Consider the following 19,079-nt stretch of genomic DNA (forward strand, 5'->3'; position numbering starts at 1 on the left):
ATTTAACACCATATTTTAACATTTTTTAAATTCCAGTGAATAGTATCAGTGTGTAATAATAAAGTAAGAAATAAGACTATGTGTTAAAATGTTAAAGGGATTATAAAGAGGTTTTCTAAAATTTTTATGTGTATCGGGAACACTGATAGCATCAATTTGCACCATTCAAATTTTTGCGTCTGTTGTTCCTGCAATTCCACTAAAACTAAGTCTTTTATAAAGTCACCCCCTGCAAAATTTGATTGCATCACATAAGACCTATGTGTTAAAAGAATATTACCTCTTAGAATGGACCTTAAATTTAAACTCTCAAACTTGATCAATAAGAGTATATATTCATCAGTTGGACTAACCAGGTGCCATGAATAAAGAATAGAATCAATATCTAACACAATATATCCATTAAACTAAGAAATCACTGAAAAATGTTTTTAATTGCGATTCAAATATCTTAATTTGAAGAATTATTTCTTAGTTTTATAGATTTAAGTGATTATACAGGATTCGATTGTATAGTTATGACACCAGGTAAGTTCACTGTTATACAACAAAGACTCATTTTGCCCAAGGTTAAAAAACTTAATTTTCTGGTCATCCTAAAAGATAGTTTACCTTTAAAATGTTATATGGGCTGTGTCTAATAGTTAATGACAGTGAAACTTGAGATTTATCAAGTCGGAATATCTCTACCCCTCACAGTTTTATTTTAATGTTGATATATATCATAGATATCTATATTCATTGTATATGTTGAGCGTCAATGACAGGGTATGCTTACTCTTCTAGACACCCAGGGACTATTAACTAAATTTCAACCAAAATTTTAAGAAATTAAGTCATCTGATTGGCTTATAAAGCTGAACTTATAATTGTTTTTAGCTATTGGCCAATCAGATTATTAGAATACTAAAATCACTCTAAGTTTTTGTGAAACAGGACCCTGATACCACTTTCATTAAGAAATGCTAGCTCACTTATAATTGATATATTTCCTCATATGAAACGTTCACTAGCTGCTAATATTGTTTCGCCAATGTTGTTTTGGGGTTTTGGGTTTTGTTTTGCGGTTCAGATCGTTAGCACTTGGTTTATTTATAGATATATTATCAACCCTGTCTCACGGTTGGTCTGCACATTATCTGTCATTTTGATCCCATTTATATCTCCATTAATAAACTACCGGTACTGGATTAACATGGAATTGAATATGTTCTTTGCCCTTTTCTTTTGGTCAGTCTGTCAGTCCCTTTGTTTATATTGGAAATATAATGGATGCTTCAGTTTTGATCTGATTTTGAGAAAACTCCATATATTTATAGGTTAGATATGAGATGAGTTTGAATTTCATATTTAGCAAAGTTATTGCCCTTTAGATATATGTATGCACATGTCTCAGTTACACAGTTTTTATTTGATGTTGGTGTGATTATAAGGTGATTTGTAGAAGATTCTTATTAAACACTGTTTTACACTTGAAGCACAAAACAATGTTTTAAGTGTTTTTTTCTGAATTTGGATATCATTCCATTTTGCGAGCGCGCAACTGGTGATTTTTGTGATATAAAAAAAATATGATCGATACAAATTGGCTGTTTAAATGCCATAAGCACATTTTCTATATCAATATTTAAAATTGGTTTCAAATTTTTGAGAAAAAATGTCTGATGAAACATAAAAGCCAACTCACCCAAGTTGCTGTAATAAAGTCTCGCCTTCACCAACTGTGTGCATTGCTGCTTCAATAGTTGTCTCCCTTTGTTGGTTAAACTGAGCTAGGAGTTGTTCTGCTCCCTCCACACTATCAGCTATTTCCGAACTCTGTAATTCTTGTTGTAGCTCTTCTAACCAGGAGGTTAGCTGTAATATCAAACAGGAGTGATTTATTAAAAAACGGAATCAAAATTGAGTTAAATATAAACTTTTGAAAAGTGCATTTTAAACCTTCCGCTAAACTGTCAACGAAAACCTAATGTTAAATCTATACAACAAATGTGTTTCAGTAAGAATATTTATTATAATATTGAGTCAGTGAGATATGCTAGTGGAAAATATCTAAATAAACCCACTTCACGAACAATCACACAGACATTGGCGCCATCAATTAACAAATAAAAATGGAATTTTGCATCCCATATTTTTGCTGATTTAGAACAGAGTAAACACCAATATATCAATAAACATGGATTAAGTCAAAGATTAAAAATTTAAATTTGCATCAGTCTCAGAAGTTCTTAAAAAAAGCTAGTTTAATATAAATCCAGTGTCTGAATAATGGATTTTATATTGAATCTCAGGTTCCAGAAGTAAACAATATCTTCTAAGAATTAAAAGCCAAAAAGGTACAACTTAATGGATTAAAGATGTTTACGATACAAAATAAGTGGTTGCCTAGCAAGATACGCCCACTTCCCAGATACATTTGCAGTATATCAAGGACAGTCACCAACCTGTGTCAAATCATACCAAAAATCTAATTTGTGCAAGATATTATTGATTTAAACAAACATTATTTATAAAATTCTGACATAAATATGCATTTGCTTCAGAATGTCCCTAGAGACATGTAAGCTCCAATATTCTGAATCATTTTTTTAATTTTTTATAATGTGGGCGTATAAAATGTAAAAAACAATGACCATTCCTACCTCATGTACATGAGTATAAAATGCTACAGTCATATCAATAATAGCTCTTCTACGTTCCAACTGAGTCAGAAAATTATGCATTCGTTCTTCAAGTTCATGGGCTTCTCCGTATATTTCTTTAGGATCACATTCTCCAGTCTGAGCTAGTTCATCTGCTGCTGCCAGTAATTTTTCAGCGTTCGTTATAGTGTTCTGAAAACAAATGAATTTGATGTTATTTGTTACTTTGTGAACATTTCAAAGGACAGGTTCACCATCAGTTTGACAAATCATACCTTAGTCTCAGAAACGGGAATATATTAGCTATGCTAATCAGTAATAATGTTCACTGCTCACCGTCAAAATTTGAGTCTTCAAATTTATGTGTCTCCAGAAATATCTGCGTTAATAGTTAATTAATTCATTTCTTTATAGTTTACCCATTCAATAAATTGAAATGGACCGGAAGATTCTACCGTCTATTTCAAGTTAAATCGAAAAAAAAGTAATTAGAGAATGTGGCTTTCGTGGCCTTTTCAAAGACTGAGTAAGGAAAGAGTAAAGTGGCCCTCACACCATATTACCAGTTGCATATGGTAGTGAATAAGAACAGTGGTTATAAGTTCCGAACGCAACTCTCATGCAATTGAGTTGTGAGTTGAGTTCAGAACTCGTGGCCACTTTCATTATTTGCAATCATATGCAACTGGTAATCGCTATGGTGTGAGGGCCCCTTAAGCAAAGATCAGATTAAAGTCTACTGTATCATGTGAAATAGCTCAAATGGTCCAGTCCATAATTCTCCTGATTAAAGTCCAATGAAAGTAAAGTCTAAGACTTCTAGTGTACACAGTTAAGTTGTCACATACAATATTTCAAAATAGACAATATAAATATTTGACCTATGACCTATGTTAATTAATTATGAATATTAAGTAGAAGAGGAAATAGTTCGGTTGAAATGCCCTGACTTTCTTTAGATTACTGATAAATTTCACAGTGTCAATATCATAGACATTGTATTTCTACAATAACCAATCAGTGAGCACTAATAGCATACATAGTAAACAGTGATCTGAAGGTTTTTAATATTTGGGGTCGCGAGGCAGTTTTCTTGGGGTCGTGAACTAGTCTGAAAACTATTTGAAAATTGTTATGGTATGTTAAAAGATTGTATATGGTATTTTTCTTGAGCATAATTTAAGCTGTAGTCTAGCAGGTGACAATTCAGATGGTTATTTCTTGAGCTATCTTACAGCACTTTGTGATTTTAAAACTATGGCTTCCAAACATAAAACAGAACACAATTTTATGGTATACTACTCCTGAGTTTTATAGTACACAATGTTTCTACAATTTACATTACAATAAAACTCAGGAGTAGTATACCATATAAACTGATGATGACAATGTAAATTGTTGAAACATTGTATACAATAGAACTAAGGAGTAGTATACTATATAAACTGATGATGATAATGTAAATTGTTGAAACATTGTGTACAATAAAACTCAGGAGTAGTATACCATATAAACTGATGATGATAATGTAAATTGTTGAAACATTGTATACAATAGAACTAAGGAGTAGTATACTATATAAACTGATGATGATAATGTAAATTGTTGAAACATTGTGTGTAATAAAACTCAGGAGTAGTATACTTTATATACTGATGATAATGTAAATTGTTGAAACATTGTGTGTAATAAAACTCAGGAGTAGTATATCATATAAACTGATGATGATAATGTAAATTGTAGAAACATTGTGTGCTATAAAACTAAGGAGTAGTATATCATATAAACTGATGATGATAATGTAAATTGTTGAAACGTCGTGTATAATAAAACTCAGGAGTAGTATACCATATAAACTGATGATAACAATGTAAATTGTAGAAACATTGTGTGCTATAAAACTCAGGAGTAGTATATCATATAAACTGATGATGATAATGTAAATTGTTGAAACATTGTGTACAATAAAACTAAGGAATAGTATAATATAAAATTGTGTTCCGTTATTTAATGTGATCTCTTAATGTTGCATAAGAATAAATCATATGAACACAATGATAATCTGTTTCATATATAAATTTTTTGCAGATTTTCACAGGATGTGCATATAATGTATCTTGTTTTGAGGGGATTTCAGACTTAAAACTCATTGTTCATAATTGTTTGAAAATAGACGATTCTCCATTTTGCAAATTACTAAACTATTCAATTACTTTTTAAGTGGGGTTATGTGGTAAAATTTATATGAATATTGTTTTTTTAGAGACTTACCCTGGCAACAGATTCAAAATGTTCATGACTTTTCTGTAGAGCTTTGGCACGTTGTAATGTTTTACCAATCGAGGTGTTTTTACGCAGAAATACATCACCATGGTTATCTAACCAGTCGATTACCTGCAAATAGATTCAAATGAGATGAAATGGGTGTTTAATGTCCTTCTTTTGTTTACTAATGTTTTGTACGATGGCAATGCAATGCAATGATCTGGAAAGTTCTTCTTATCTGACCCTTCCACCAACTTAATTCATAAAAGATAGAAATTTCTTTAGAAAGATGAGAATCTCAGACATCTGTTGAATAATCTCTAGGGTACAAGGGCACTTGATCGTTCTTTTCATTTTGGAAACACTGAAAGCTTTGCCTTATTGCAATGATTACCGAGTTAGCCATTCCTTGACAACGACACGCTGATAATTCCGAATGAGCCATTCCTTGACAACGAGATGCTGATAATTCTGAGTGAGCCATTCCGTGACAACTAGACGCTGATAATTCCGAGTGAGCCATTCCGTGACAACGAGACACTGATAATTCCGAGTGAGCCATTCCGTGAAAACTAGACGCTGATAATTCCGAGTTAGCCCTTCCTTGACAACTAGACGCTGATAATTCCGAGTGAGCCATTCCTTGACAACGAGGCGCAGATAATTCGGAGTGAGAACGTCCGTGACAATGAGATGCTGATAATTCCGAGTTAGCCATTCCGTGACAACGAGATGCTGATAATTTCGAGTGAGCCCTTCCTTGACAACTAGACGCTGATAATTCCGAGTGAGCCCTTCCTTGACAACGAGACACTGATAATTCTGAGTGAGCCATTCCGGAACAACGAGACGCTGATAATTCCGAGTGAGCCCTTCCTTGACAACGAGACACTGATAATTCCGAGTGAGCCATTCCGTGACAATGAGACGCTGATAATTCCGAGTGAGCCCTTCCTTGACAACTAGACGCTGATAATTCCGAGTGAGCCCTTCCTTGACAACGAGACACTGATAATTCCGAGTGAGCCCTTCCTTGACAACGAGACACTGATAATTCCGAGTGAGCCATTCCGTGACAACGAGATGCTGATAATTCCGAGTGAGCCATTCCTTGACAACGAGATGCTGATAATTCTGAGTGAGAACATCCGTGACAATGGGATACTGATAATTCTGAGTCAGTCCTTTCTGTGAAAATGAGAAAATTGAGAGTAATTTGACTCACCTGTTTGACATCTTGTTGAAACAGACGCAATCCCAATCTCTGATGTAATTTCACTTTCTTGGCATGCCACACTTGTTCTAGATGTCTCTGATGAGCCAAAACCTACAGATCATCAAATAACAAAAAATAAATACTTAAATCCATATTTTAACATTATCATTCACATTTTATTTCCAATTCATACCTCTAATTATAATTTCCCAATTAGAAGAATGTAGAACTGAAATTTATTTAAATTCCTTTCCAAGTATCACAAAATTTTTATAGTTTCTTAATGGCACATGCTGTCCAAGTATTCAACTATGATGTGGTTCAAGAATTCCAAATTTCCAAATTCCATTGGATTGATGATGAATTCTTAATCATCAGATTCAAAAACATATTCAGAATTTCCAAACCAAACCAATGAAAATAACTGCTAAACATTTCAGAAACACATAGACCATGACATGATGACAATTAACACTGATTGAAACTACAGCAAGAAAAAATTTACCACATTCAGGATTTCCCTAACAAGCGATCGTACATTACAGCTAAAATTTTCCTAACAAGCGATCGTACGTTACAGCTAAAATTTCCAGAAACACAAGGATGTCTATTATAGTGACCTTGGCACAAGTTTATAATTTCTACAATGAAGGAATGAACAATGATGTTTTTACTTTTTCCTTTTAGAAATGATCTAAGCACCAAAACTTACAATGTTTTCAATTGATGTTATGATATTAAAGAAACACTGAATTCTAGTTTATAATCCAGGACGGAGATCCATTGTTTTATCAGTCATTGTTTAATATCAATTTAAAATCCACAATCCATAACAGTATTATTAACAGCACTGATTCTTAATCCACTGTTTATTTTTTTCAAAAACTTATCTACATTCTTAAAGCAAGTTCTTATAGACAAATGTATATATTCTTAGTTTATAACCTGTTTTTAAAAAAAATTCTGTATCTCAAACTGTTTTCTAAAAAATTTGTTATGCACTATGATACCAGTAAAACTTGTGAACAAAACAAATACCACATAAATCCACAACAAGTGCCTTCGATAGTAGAATATAAATTTAAACCAATAATCCAACAGTGTAATATTTGAAAGACACTGTGTTAAAAGTTGAACAGAATAGGACAGAAAGGAAATAAATAATTGAAATAAGTGGCTGAATATTAACTGTACTAAAGTTATTTTACACTCCACTACACAAATCATCCAGTCTCTTTCCTTTCTACAGGAACTATCAACTTATTCCTAACTTTTTTTCAATTCATTAAAACATCAATTTATTCCCAACATTTGTTTGGTTTAGAAGAAAATAAGTTTTTAAGAAATATAAGAAAATGCCAGGAAAAAACTAAGTTTTTAAGAAATGTTTAAGAACTGTTAAAATTCAGTTAAGATTGTTATCAGAGTTCCCACTGTGTATTCAACAGAAAATTCTACAATTACTGTGTAAAATTTAGACTCTAAACTGTACTTGTCTACTATACTGTTACCCTCAACATTGTGTCACTATTAACCTCTATCTATATTACATTATATCATTGGTTTTCAACCTGTTTTTGTATGTGTCCCCAAATTGAATCAGCATGAAAATGAAGTCCCCAAATATCGAAAGTGTATATCTATGATTGGATACCAGGCACGTTCTCGTATAGTTTGATAGTAATAATTCTCTGAGTACTTCTAGACAATGTTAATTTAGACTGTGTATAGTCCAGTCATCTTATGAGATGATGTATGTACTGTAGTTGGAAAGTTTTTATTTTTCACAGCATGTGACTGGCTGTGACACATCAAATGTCCCCACCTTGAGACATGTCCTTGTTGTTGAAAACCTACGCTTTATATCAAATATCAAGGAGCCAAGTATCATATCATCAATGTTTAAACCACCTTATCAATAATCATATGGGAATGTGAATCACTTTATCCAAATAGCTTCATATGGGATGGACAAGATTATCCTCCTGGGGCCTTATTTTCCAAAACTTGAACAAAGAAATCCAGATTTCAAGAAATACAGTTATCTGATTGGATAATAAAATCAATTTTAGTGATTGACCAATCAAATGATTTCGAGAATAGGGTCCCAGGTCATTCTTCTCAATTGACTTTAAAAGATCTGAGCTCAACTGAAATTAGAATTCTAGGAAAAAATTCTCTATAAGGATGTCAAACTTCAACAGGGTTTGGCAACTAGGTGTCCATTTCAGTGAGTTCCCACAGTTAATATTTTCTATTTGGTATATTTATTACCAATGTACATCTTAAGAGGGATTCAAACCTGTAGCACCTAATTACCTATCTGTGTAATAGATATAGAAATAGATTCAAACCCACAGCACCAAATTACCTATCAGTATATAGTGTAATAGATATAGAAATAGAGTCAGTAGATTCAAACCTACAGCACCAAATTACCTAGCAGTGTATGGTGTAATAGATATAGAAATAGAGTCAGTGATTTGAGAGAAGCTGGTATTCTCAGCTGTCAACTAATATCATCAATAATTCACCAGTATTAACACAGATACAGAAATCTGATAAAAGCTTTTTACCTTATATTCTGTTGTAACAGTAAATTATCCAGTTTTGAGGCAAAAACAGACTTTTTGATATCATTTCTTGATTGAATATTAGAAAATATTTAGTTTCGCTTATAAACTGTGATTAATTTCTTTAGGGTAATTTTTCAGAAATGACAGAGCAAAATGATTTATTATGATTTCACTCTTGCCAAAAAAAATTCTATGTTATTCGAGAAGTTGACCATTTCCCTGTTATTATTTGATTATATTTGACAGACATATTCAATAAAGAACAAAACCATCTACTTTTTGACAATTGATTTTAACAAATTCCTTGCTTTTGATTTTGAGAATTGTCTATACTAAAGTATTCAAATTACTCAATAATTCATTCAGAGTTTGTGAATATCCAGGACCACCTTTTCCAATGTCATTACGCTCTATACATCATATTCTTCTATACTAATGACAAGGACAGTAACTTGTTATAAAACCTGTGACATCAATAACAATAAAATCTAATCATTGTTAAACCAGTAGTTGTATTGATATATCATCAATATTTAATTTATATTACTGTGACTTGAGTTTTATATAATACTGTTAGCTTGTAATAGTCTTTAACATTTCACCTCATTTTCTTCATGAGGCCAATAACATTGATAAAATACTTTTTGCATACTACTTCTTGTCCAGTTTCTTATGTTCTTTACATAATTTCTTCTGCATTTTTTGCCCATTAGGATTTTTGGTCACAAGTTATCACAAATGATGTCATATAAAACTACATATGGTTCTGACATGGAAATAACACGAACGAACGTAGTTCACAGCCATTTTGAATCTTCTCTTCCACAAATGTCATAATATTTCAACAAATGTAATTTGAAGTCTTTGTTGAAATATTCTCTCTTTTTCAAAATTTGACTTATGAAGTAGAGGTAGATTCAAAATGACTGTGAACTACGTTCGTGTGTGATATGTCCATGTAAGAACCATAGTTTTGTATGGATTGATGTAATACTGGCTTCCATATAAGTCAATTTTTCTAGATTCCAATAAATCAAAGACCCAAGGATTCTGTATAAATTTTTGATGTCAAAAATGCAACAAAAACTCGATTCATTGATCCTATGTAACAGTTCTAAAGTAAGAAATAGCCAGCATGGATAGAAACATCTTGAAGCGAGGCATCAACTGTGAAAAAACTGGCAAGAAATCACTTAAACTTAAAATGAAATGATTTTGGCATTCTCATCATCTGATTGGTCAATTCAAATTAAGTTCATCAACAAATTAACCAATCATATCACAGCATATCCTTAAATTTAGATTTCATGAGTCAATATTCTGAGAATAAGTATAAATAAAGTCCTACCTCATGAACAACGTCTAAAACATGTCCGGCTGCTTCAGAATAATCAGCTTTCGCCGTCAGTGAATTACTAGATCCACAACTCACAGGGGTCTGTAGTGTATCTAGTAACGCCTTGCCATCACTGCATACCTACATAAGATATAAACAGATATAACATAGATATACATAGATCACAGGGGTCTGTAGTGTATCTAGTAACGCCTTGCCATCACTGCATACCTACAGTGTAAGATATAAACAGATATAACATAGATATACATAGATCACAGGGGTCTGTAGTGTATCTAGTAACGCCTTGCCATCACTGCATACCTACAGTATGAGATATATACAGATATAACATAGATATACATAGATCACAGGGGTTTGTAGTGTATCTAGTAATGCTTTGCCATCACAGTATACCTATAGTACAAGATATTAACATATTATTACATAGATATACATAGATCACAGGGGTCTGTAGTGTATCTAGTAACGCCTTGCCATCACTGCATACCTACATAAGATATAAACAGATATAACATAGATATACATAGATCACAGGGGTCTGTAGTGTATCTAGTAACGCCTTGCCATCACTACATACCTATAGTATAAGATATAAACAGATATAACATAGATATACATAGATCACAGGGGTCTGTAGTGTATCTAGAAGTGCACTGCACACATAAATTATAGAATGAACATGCACAAGACCTTAAAATTTGTAGATTACGCCTTTACATTTAATTATTGAACAGGGAACCCCTTTCTTCTCTTGTTTCTGGTATGTCACATTGCTTATTACATGTAACCACTGACTACCCCCTGAACCAGCTCTAAGAAAAGTTAGCGTACCTCTGCGTAAGCCTGACTAATGGTTTCTATAAGGTTTTGATGTTGTTGTAAAGCCTCTTCCAGCTCTTCAATTAAAGAAGGTATTTTTATATTCTCACACATATTCTGCCACATCAAAAACTGGGCTAAATACTGAAATTAAGGACATAATAATCTAATGTATTACATAAAAAAATTTTTTTTACAAGCAATACAATTTTGTTTATCAAAAATCTCATCAAAAGTACGGCAAAATTGGGAGTAACAGTAGTATACTAGTGGACTCCTCTAAAGAAAAATGCAATCAGGTGTTTAGAAAAGAGTAACCATGGTCTGCTTCGCGAGCCACATGGTCCGCCATTACATTATACCTAATATGGTCTGAGGAAAAATAATATGCCTTCTTACATGCCTACTAAACATGTGACAAACAGAATAGTTTTTAACAAATTTCAGCCAAGAGAAACTGCTATTGAAGGTTATATATTGTTTTAGAATGGAAAGAGCTTGTAGAGCCATGATAGAGTTACATCCCTTTATTCAAGAGAAAATAAATACAACCTTCTTATTTTTAATAGTGGTTCATTCTGGTGACACTCGATTGGAGAATACTGGACGGGTTTCGTCTGTTTCAATTCTGCCCCCAATTGCACGGAATTAAAGCAAAATATGGCACATTCAAATTTTTCCCATCCTTCTTCACAATTTTTGAATCCTGTCTGCATTTACTAATTTTACGGCACATGTGGAGCGCATTCTGTTCCAATTGTTAATGAACGTTCTGTTGATTTCATGAATCCCCAACGTGCAGAACTCAACAATCGAGTGCTCCATCATTAGATGGAACGTTAATAACCCATCCCAAACAAAAGTATATTCCATTATAAAATACTGATAACCTACCTGTTCAGCTTTCTTGTGAAACATAACGGACATTTTAAGTACGGTGCTCCTGTCATCCAGCGCGGCAGCCAGGCTCTTCCATTCTCGTTCCAGTTTACTGGCCTGCATCCTGATAGTATTAGAGGCGTAATGCCCAGAGTCACACAGTCTTTGAGCCATGCCTAATATTCTCGTGATGTTTACATACACATTCTATAAAATATCACAGAAAAATATATGATAGAATCAAAAGATTTATTTTGATTCACAATTGATGAATGGGTATCAGCTAGTCTTGAAAATACCATTAGTAATGGTTTTACATAGATAGTATTTTACCAGCTAAACATTAGCCAAACCTATTGGCAATAATTTGAAATTAGGTTCTCAAGGATTCTGTCAACCAGCTAGTCTTGGGCCAAAACCCTTAGTAATGATTTTACAAGGATAACAAATTAGGTTCTCTATAATTCTGTCTACCAGCTAGTCTTAGGCCAAAACCCTTAGTAATGATTTAACAAGGATAACAAATTAGGTTCTCTATAATTCTGTCTACCAGCTAGTTTTATGCCAAACCCCTTAATAATGATTTTACAAGGATAACAACTTAGGATCCTGTCTACCAGCTGGTCCTTGACCAAACCTCTTGGTGTTGATTTTACAAGGATAACAACTTAAGGATCATGTCTACCAGCTGGTCCTTGACCAAACCTCTTGGTATTGATTTTACAAGGATAACAACTTAAGGATCCTGTCTAACAGCTGGTCCTTGACCAAACCTCTTGGTATTGATTTTACAAGGATAACAACTTAAGGATCCTGTCTACCAGCTGGTCCTTGACCAAACCTTTTGGACAAGGATAACAACTTAGGTATTCTAGAATCAATCTACCTTTACTTTAACATATTCCATGAATATATTTGAAATTATTTACCAGCTGATCCTTTGCCAAACTTCTCTTTCGTGATTTTGCAAGGAAAAAACATTGGTTCCTTAAGAACCTGTTTACCAAATCCTGACAATGGCAACAGTAATTTAGGTTTTCAAGAAAGTGGTCTACCATTTGGTCTATGGGTCTATGTTTTGAAAGAGCCCTCACTGTGAATGAATAAATATACTCACAACAGCACTGGTGGCGAACTGACTGTGTTCTGTATCCAGCTCCACAGCAAACTGATGTGATGTTCCTATTTCAGTATAATTCACCAAGAACAGATCGCGATTATGCATTATCCATTCAAACATCTGCAATAAATTACATACTTCAAATTTCATTTGTTAAAAATGACAAAACCAACAAAATGAAGTTTTACTTCCAATTCAGAGAGATTGAGCAACACTCGGAATTCATGTTCAGCTTTCAGACAACTTGGCTCATATTTTAAGAAATTAAACAAGTGGTTGCCTAGCAACATACGCCCACTTCCCCGATACATTTTCAGTATATCAAGGGCGGTCACTAATTTACATCAAATTGTACCAAAAATCTAATCTGTTCAAGATTTGCCAACAAATTTTGATACCATTTTTACTAAGTCAAGGGCAATAACTCAAATTCCGTTGATTGAAAAATCGTCAAATTATAATGTGGGTGTATAAAAAATGTAAATATATGTGGTCAATTCTGTGAGTAACAGACTGACATTTCAAAGATATTTTAAAAACAATTTGTACCACTTTTGAAATTCAGGGGCCTTATTCTTGAAAACTTAACTTGAGATGATTTTTGGCATTTAAGCCATCTGATTGGTCAATCACTACAATTGATTTTAAATTTAGTTTTATTATCCAATCAGATTACTGTATTTCTTAAAATCTGGATTTTATTTAAATTAAGTTTTTGAGAATAGGGCCCCTGCACAATACACTTCCTATTTACAGTGAATAAAACAATACCCTTGATTTCTTCCTTTCTGAATAATTTTCTGAATTAGTCAAAACAGAAATGATAAAACTTCAGTAGGAAATGATGAAAAAAAAAACTTTTATCCAAAATTGGCATCAGCGTTCCTGCCGATTAAAGCCGGTGTACGGTGCGGAATAATCGATACAGTTGAAAATAGAAGAAGTGAACACACGAGGTACAGGTTCGGACATGATGCAGACGCGATTTGCTTCTACTATTTTCTACTGTATCGATAATCCTGCACCATACCGGACCTCATCTATTCCCACCTTAATTTGGTCAAAATCAAATTTCAATATTTACCTTTTCTACATCTTGTTCAAATATTCGGAGTTGAAGACATTGTTCTAATCTCATCTTCTTGACAGTCCACAACTGATTCAGGTGTTGTTTCGTGGAATGCAAATTTTCTAGGAGCTGAGAGATCTGAGGGACTGCCGATTGAAAATCAGCGTTTCCAGAAATAGTGTAACGCTGTCCTCCTTGACCATTGTCTTCTCCTGTGATACGCATCAAGATATGCTGACCCTCTCCACCGAGTGTCTCGACGGGTGCCATCGTGACACGTTTTTTCAATCTATTATGCTCTTCCAGGACAAGTTGGGCACCGTTTAAATCATCCGGTAATTCAGGGTTGGTGAGAATCTCCCCTAGTTCGTCAAGTTTATCCAATAGATCTAGAGCCTGCCATATAAAATCTTCTAACATCTGAAATAAAATGAATATGAATGAAAATATAACAATACCAGATTCTAGAATGAAAATCTTTTTTAATAAAAGTAGCAAGTAGCAAGAATTGTAAAATATACAACAGGTTAAAACCTTAAAACACAAAAATATTCATAGACAAACTTTAGAAGTTGAAAAAAATGAAAGAGAAAAGAGTATCCAATAGATAAGATAAACTCTAGTCAAATAGAATTATTCAAGTCCAAATCATTTCACAAAAAATTATATAACATCAAAAACAAAACAAAAATCTTGTTTACCTTTGAATTCAAGAGAGACATATTGATCTTTACTCTAAATTAAGCTTCAATAAACGCAAGTAATTAAATTTTCACACACATACACAAAGAAACAAGTTCAACAACCAACATTAAAACAAATGGCGGGAAATTTAAAATATAATCAATTCATGTTTAGACTACTATTTATATCCTCAGGCTTCTGGGTGTTTTTATAATTATATTAATCAGATAATTCATACACAAATATTACTTATCTCTTTTTTAAGTGCACTTAAGACCAATCTTTTCTATATTTTGTATCTTGAATTTTTGAAATTTGTAGGTTTTACTTTATCATAGCAAGGCAAGCTCACCCTTGTAGAACACCTGATGCCATTCTACCACTGAATATGTCAAAACATACATGTGTAATCTAGCGATGTTGTCAGGTTTCTACCACTTTTACATGTTGTCCACCTCTCTACCAATGCGATACCAAATTCTACTGATTTTTTTTTTTCCTGACCTACCGTTTTCAATGTCCAAATTCTCTACCAAAAATCAACAAAATATCTATCATTAATTGTATTTTGATTGCCGGTAACACGCGTTAATCTCATCACGTAATAATTTTATCATTGCCTGATTAATTCATCCCCTTATGTCATCATAATGTTTGTTTGGTATATTTATTACTCTTGCTCTTGTGTCTGCGAGTCTAATTACAAAAGGTGTATTCCAAAAAGCATCAGACTAGTTTATATACTGAATAGTTCGCGTCACAATAATCCAGCATTGGAGAGCGAAGAGATTTGATTGGCTGGTGAGGTCATCAAACAGATGAACATTCAAGAGACCAGTCTTTAGACCCTAACTGAAGTGACTATATCAAAAATAAAAGCTAATAAGAAACGGAACAAAAGTTTGGTCTTATTTCAATTCATAGTGTCCAATCCACACTACCATTCTACATACTTCCTCAAGGCCGTGGAAATACAAGTGAGGTATTCATAGAAAAATATTTCCCAATCAAAATGTGCCCTGAAATCTTTCTAGGAAATCTCAGCTAATCAAATCAAATGATTGGTTATAGACGTTATAAGCAAAGTGACATTAAATTGAGATATAAAATTTTCATTAAAGAATTGAAGCTGAAAAAAAAATAAACGTACTGTACTGTTTTCATGACCTTCGAACCCCTTTGTCATTTCTGTTGTACCTTAACGGACTTTATTTAATACAGGTTAATAAGACAATGTCAAAACCCGTATTCGGGATATGATGTTTGCAATAAGACTGTGTGTCTACCCTTATCTGAAAAGTGATTATGTACGTCTTTATTATAGCTTAGACTATACAACATTTGACAAGACAAGATCAGTGTCGACCTTCTACATTGCTGTCCATACAAACAAACTACCGCCTTACTCCCGCATTTCCATGTCAATTAAGATTCAACTACACACAATGACATTATCTTCATTTTAAATACAAAATACCATACTCACCAATCTTAGTTGTATCCACTGTTCATGATCATATTCCAGAGTTCCGTCAAACTCTCGTGTCAGGTGACTGGGTTCTACAGCTTTATTTAAACTATCTACTGATATCATACTCGTCTGAATATAGAAAAAAAGTGAAGTTTTAAACCCTATTGTATTGTTCTATAGTAATTAAGTAAGTAAAACAACGCTTTCATCATGCCCTTGTTGACCTGTCCGAGCTATTGAAATGAAATGGAGTCATATATCCTTCTGTTCAGGAGCCTATTAGTTTAATGACTTGAAGGCTTTATGTTGTGTATTGGGCTTATGAAAAGCAGCTTTGGTGCTGTTTTCTTTTTTTAAACCTACTGGTAAAATTGTTCTAAAGGGACAGGTAGACCAATCATACTTCAGTCTCAGAAACTGGCTAAGACAATCAGTAATAGTGTTCTCAGCTCACCATCCAAATCTGAGCCTTCAAATCCATGTGTGTCCAGAATTATCTGCATTTGAATGTTAAAATGACGACTCCTTTAAATTATGTGATGTTCGTACATTTCGAGTACTTCTGAAGACTAAAATCAACCCCTCAAAATGACGCATCTGCCCCTTTAAACTTTATCCATAATGTACGAATGAAATTGTGTTTTATAAATTAAATTACCTCAAAATTATATTTAGCACTTCCTAAACTGGTTCTTTGTTTTTCCCAGAATTTTTCAGGTTTTATGATGTAGGCTATGTTGATGTTACCAGGGAAACATTCCTAAAAATAACAAATTTGTTTTAAAAGGGTATTTTATAAGTTTTAATATCATTTTTAGTCATGTGAAACTGCTTAATCACATTTGTTAAGACAAAACTTGTAGTTGTCAAATGTCTAAATATCTCAGCAGCCATTAGTAAAGTGGCTATCTCTATTGGAAGCAAATTGTCAATTATCATGACAGGCCATATAACTTGGACAAAATATTGGCTGCCAACTTACTGACAGCTATGTTGGACCATGTTGTACCACTAACACATTAAAGCAAAAAGCACAAAAGAGAACCTTATTTTCAAAAAGGTGAAATAACCAAATTGGAAAATAAAATTAAAAGAATCTCTACATCCTGTTACCTGTAAAGCCTTTAAGATGGGTTTGACTATTTGCCAAGTTGAGCCTCTCATATCTAATATAATAGTAAATCCTCTGTCTCGTACTTCATCACTGAAAAATATTCCGTAAACAATTTTTACAAATAATCATGGAATATGTTAAAGCTCGTAAATCCGATGTGATAAAAACCTCTTATTCTTAGCTTGATTGTAAATAACCCAAAAACCACCAATTAAATAACACGTATATAAACCATCAGATTTAAAACCTCGTAAAATATTATATTTTAAGAGGTTCAATGTTCCTGTTTCTGTGGATAAAAACGAAAAAACCTCGTATACTGTATTATTATACGAGTTATTGGTTGAATATGTCGGAGTACTCAAATCGTTATACGAGGTTTAAATTTTCAAAGAATGAAAACCATGTATAGTGCTAAAAAAAAATAATGATCAAATAGTTTTTTCGCTTTATTTCGCGTCATATATCGTTATACTAGGTTGCAAGCGGTCACCAACGATATGTTAAAGTAAGGTCGAAGGTAGGAGCATATTAGTAGTAGGAATACCTCTACTCATTACATAAAATTCACAGCTTCAACCTACATTTTATCAAAAATCTCTTCCAAATCAGAACTCATTCCTATCAGTAATTCCCAATCAAAGAACAAGGACCATAACTCTACATACTTTTTTATTTTCCCCAAGGGTTGATACTAGGATAATTGGAAACAATCTGATTGTGTCTTTGTAAGCAAATATTGATAGGAATTGATTTCACGTGGGTGTATAAAACTGATATCTGTTCTGATATTATTAATAGAAAATTGAATATTTTTCTGGGCAAATTCTCACCTGGGAACGCTTGCTAAGTAGGTCATTAATCTACGTAAATCCTCGTATTTCAAACGTTCAGGATGAGTGTGATTAGGAAACGTCATAATTGGTCCACCTCTTTTATCACGACCACCTGAAAACAAATTTCAAAATAAAATTACTCGTGGATTTTTTTCTAGCATAAATCATGACAATTTTTGATGTTAAAAGGTAAAAATTCTACAGAATATGATTTAAAGAAGAATCACCTCAAATCATGAATGGCAAGTATAGTAAACTTCAGAAAAGGTAAAAATTCTACAAAATATGGAACTAACAATCACATCAAAACAAGGAAGGCAAGTATAGTAAACTTCAAAAACACACATAACAAATCAACCAAAGTGTTACAATCAGATTAAAAATTGAGGATAAGATATGAATTTAAGACAGTTTAAAGACTGTTGAAGACCAACCTGAGAGGTAGGCGATCCTTTCCCGTAACACGGGAACAATATCTGCTGCTTTTAACCCATCATTTCTTCTCCCGCCTGAAAATACAAAGAATTTCAAATATATATGACATGAATTTTAACACGTCCAAAAATACTGTGACAGGTAAAATAGGAGGACTTCACTGACTTGACCATAGGGCGACTTGACCATAAATTTCATTTTATCATCCAGAGCTTTATCAGCCACTGTTGCGAGTTAACAAAATGTCATAATGGCTTTATAAAGTATCTATACAGGTTGTGTTGGGAGTTTGACAGTTACAACAAGAAAGTTCTGTGATTTCTCCAGTTGAAGTCTTGATATTAGGTACAGTGATAATTTCAAGCACAATGTTCAGAAAATAGAGTTGAATTCAAATGATTGAAATCAGTAGTAATCACTGGTTATCAGTTGTAATCACTAGTAACCAATTGTAATCACTAGTAACCAATTGTAATCACTGACAATCACTAGTAAGCAGCTGTAATCACTAGCAATCAACTGTTATCACTGGTTATCAGTTGTAATCACTAGAAATCAACTGTTATCACTAGTAAACAGCTGTAATCATT

The 19,079-nt window shown here is 33.1% G+C and overlaps 1 protein-coding gene across 1 annotated transcript in view; it reads right to left on the bottom strand.

Annotated features, from left to right (window-relative positions):
• LOTGIDRAFT_220800 (hypothetical protein) overlaps positions 1 to 18,576 on the bottom strand; it is a gene marked incomplete at its 3' end in the record, with an annotated part of 129,035 nt that extends 110,459 nt beyond the window's left edge. Inside the window, exons 1-14 of the mRNA XM_009064818.1 lie at positions 18,489 to 18,576; positions 18,052 to 18,166; positions 17,218 to 17,308; positions 16,763 to 16,864; positions 16,120 to 16,233; positions 13,965 to 14,369; positions 12,878 to 13,000; positions 11,776 to 11,967; positions 10,894 to 11,025; positions 10,051 to 10,179; positions 6,136 to 6,237; positions 4,917 to 5,039; positions 2,646 to 2,837; positions 1,688 to 1,857 (exon numbers count right to left, since the gene is read on the bottom strand). Coding sequence (XP_009063066.1) covers positions 1,688 to 1,857; positions 2,646 to 2,837; positions 4,917 to 5,039; positions 6,136 to 6,237; positions 10,051 to 10,179; positions 10,894 to 11,025; positions 11,776 to 11,967; positions 12,878 to 13,000; positions 13,965 to 14,369; positions 16,120 to 16,233; positions 16,763 to 16,864; positions 17,218 to 17,308; positions 18,052 to 18,137 — 1,961 coding nt within the window. The 5' untranslated portion in view covers positions 18,138 to 18,166; positions 18,489 to 18,576. The remainder of the gene's footprint in view (positions 1 to 1,687; positions 1,858 to 2,645; positions 2,838 to 4,916; positions 5,040 to 6,135; positions 6,238 to 10,050; positions 10,180 to 10,893; positions 11,026 to 11,775; positions 11,968 to 12,877; positions 13,001 to 13,964; positions 14,370 to 16,119; positions 16,234 to 16,762; positions 16,865 to 17,217; positions 17,309 to 18,051; positions 18,167 to 18,488) is intronic.
• Between the last annotated feature and the right edge of the window lie 503 nt (positions 18,577 to 19,079).

Source organism: Lottia gigantea (genome assembly GCF_000327385.1).
Source record: "Lottia gigantea unplaced genomic scaffold LOTGIsca_65, whole genome shotgun sequence".
NCBI classification, from domain to species: Eukaryota; Metazoa; Mollusca; class Gastropoda; family Lottiidae; genus Lottia; species Lottia gigantea.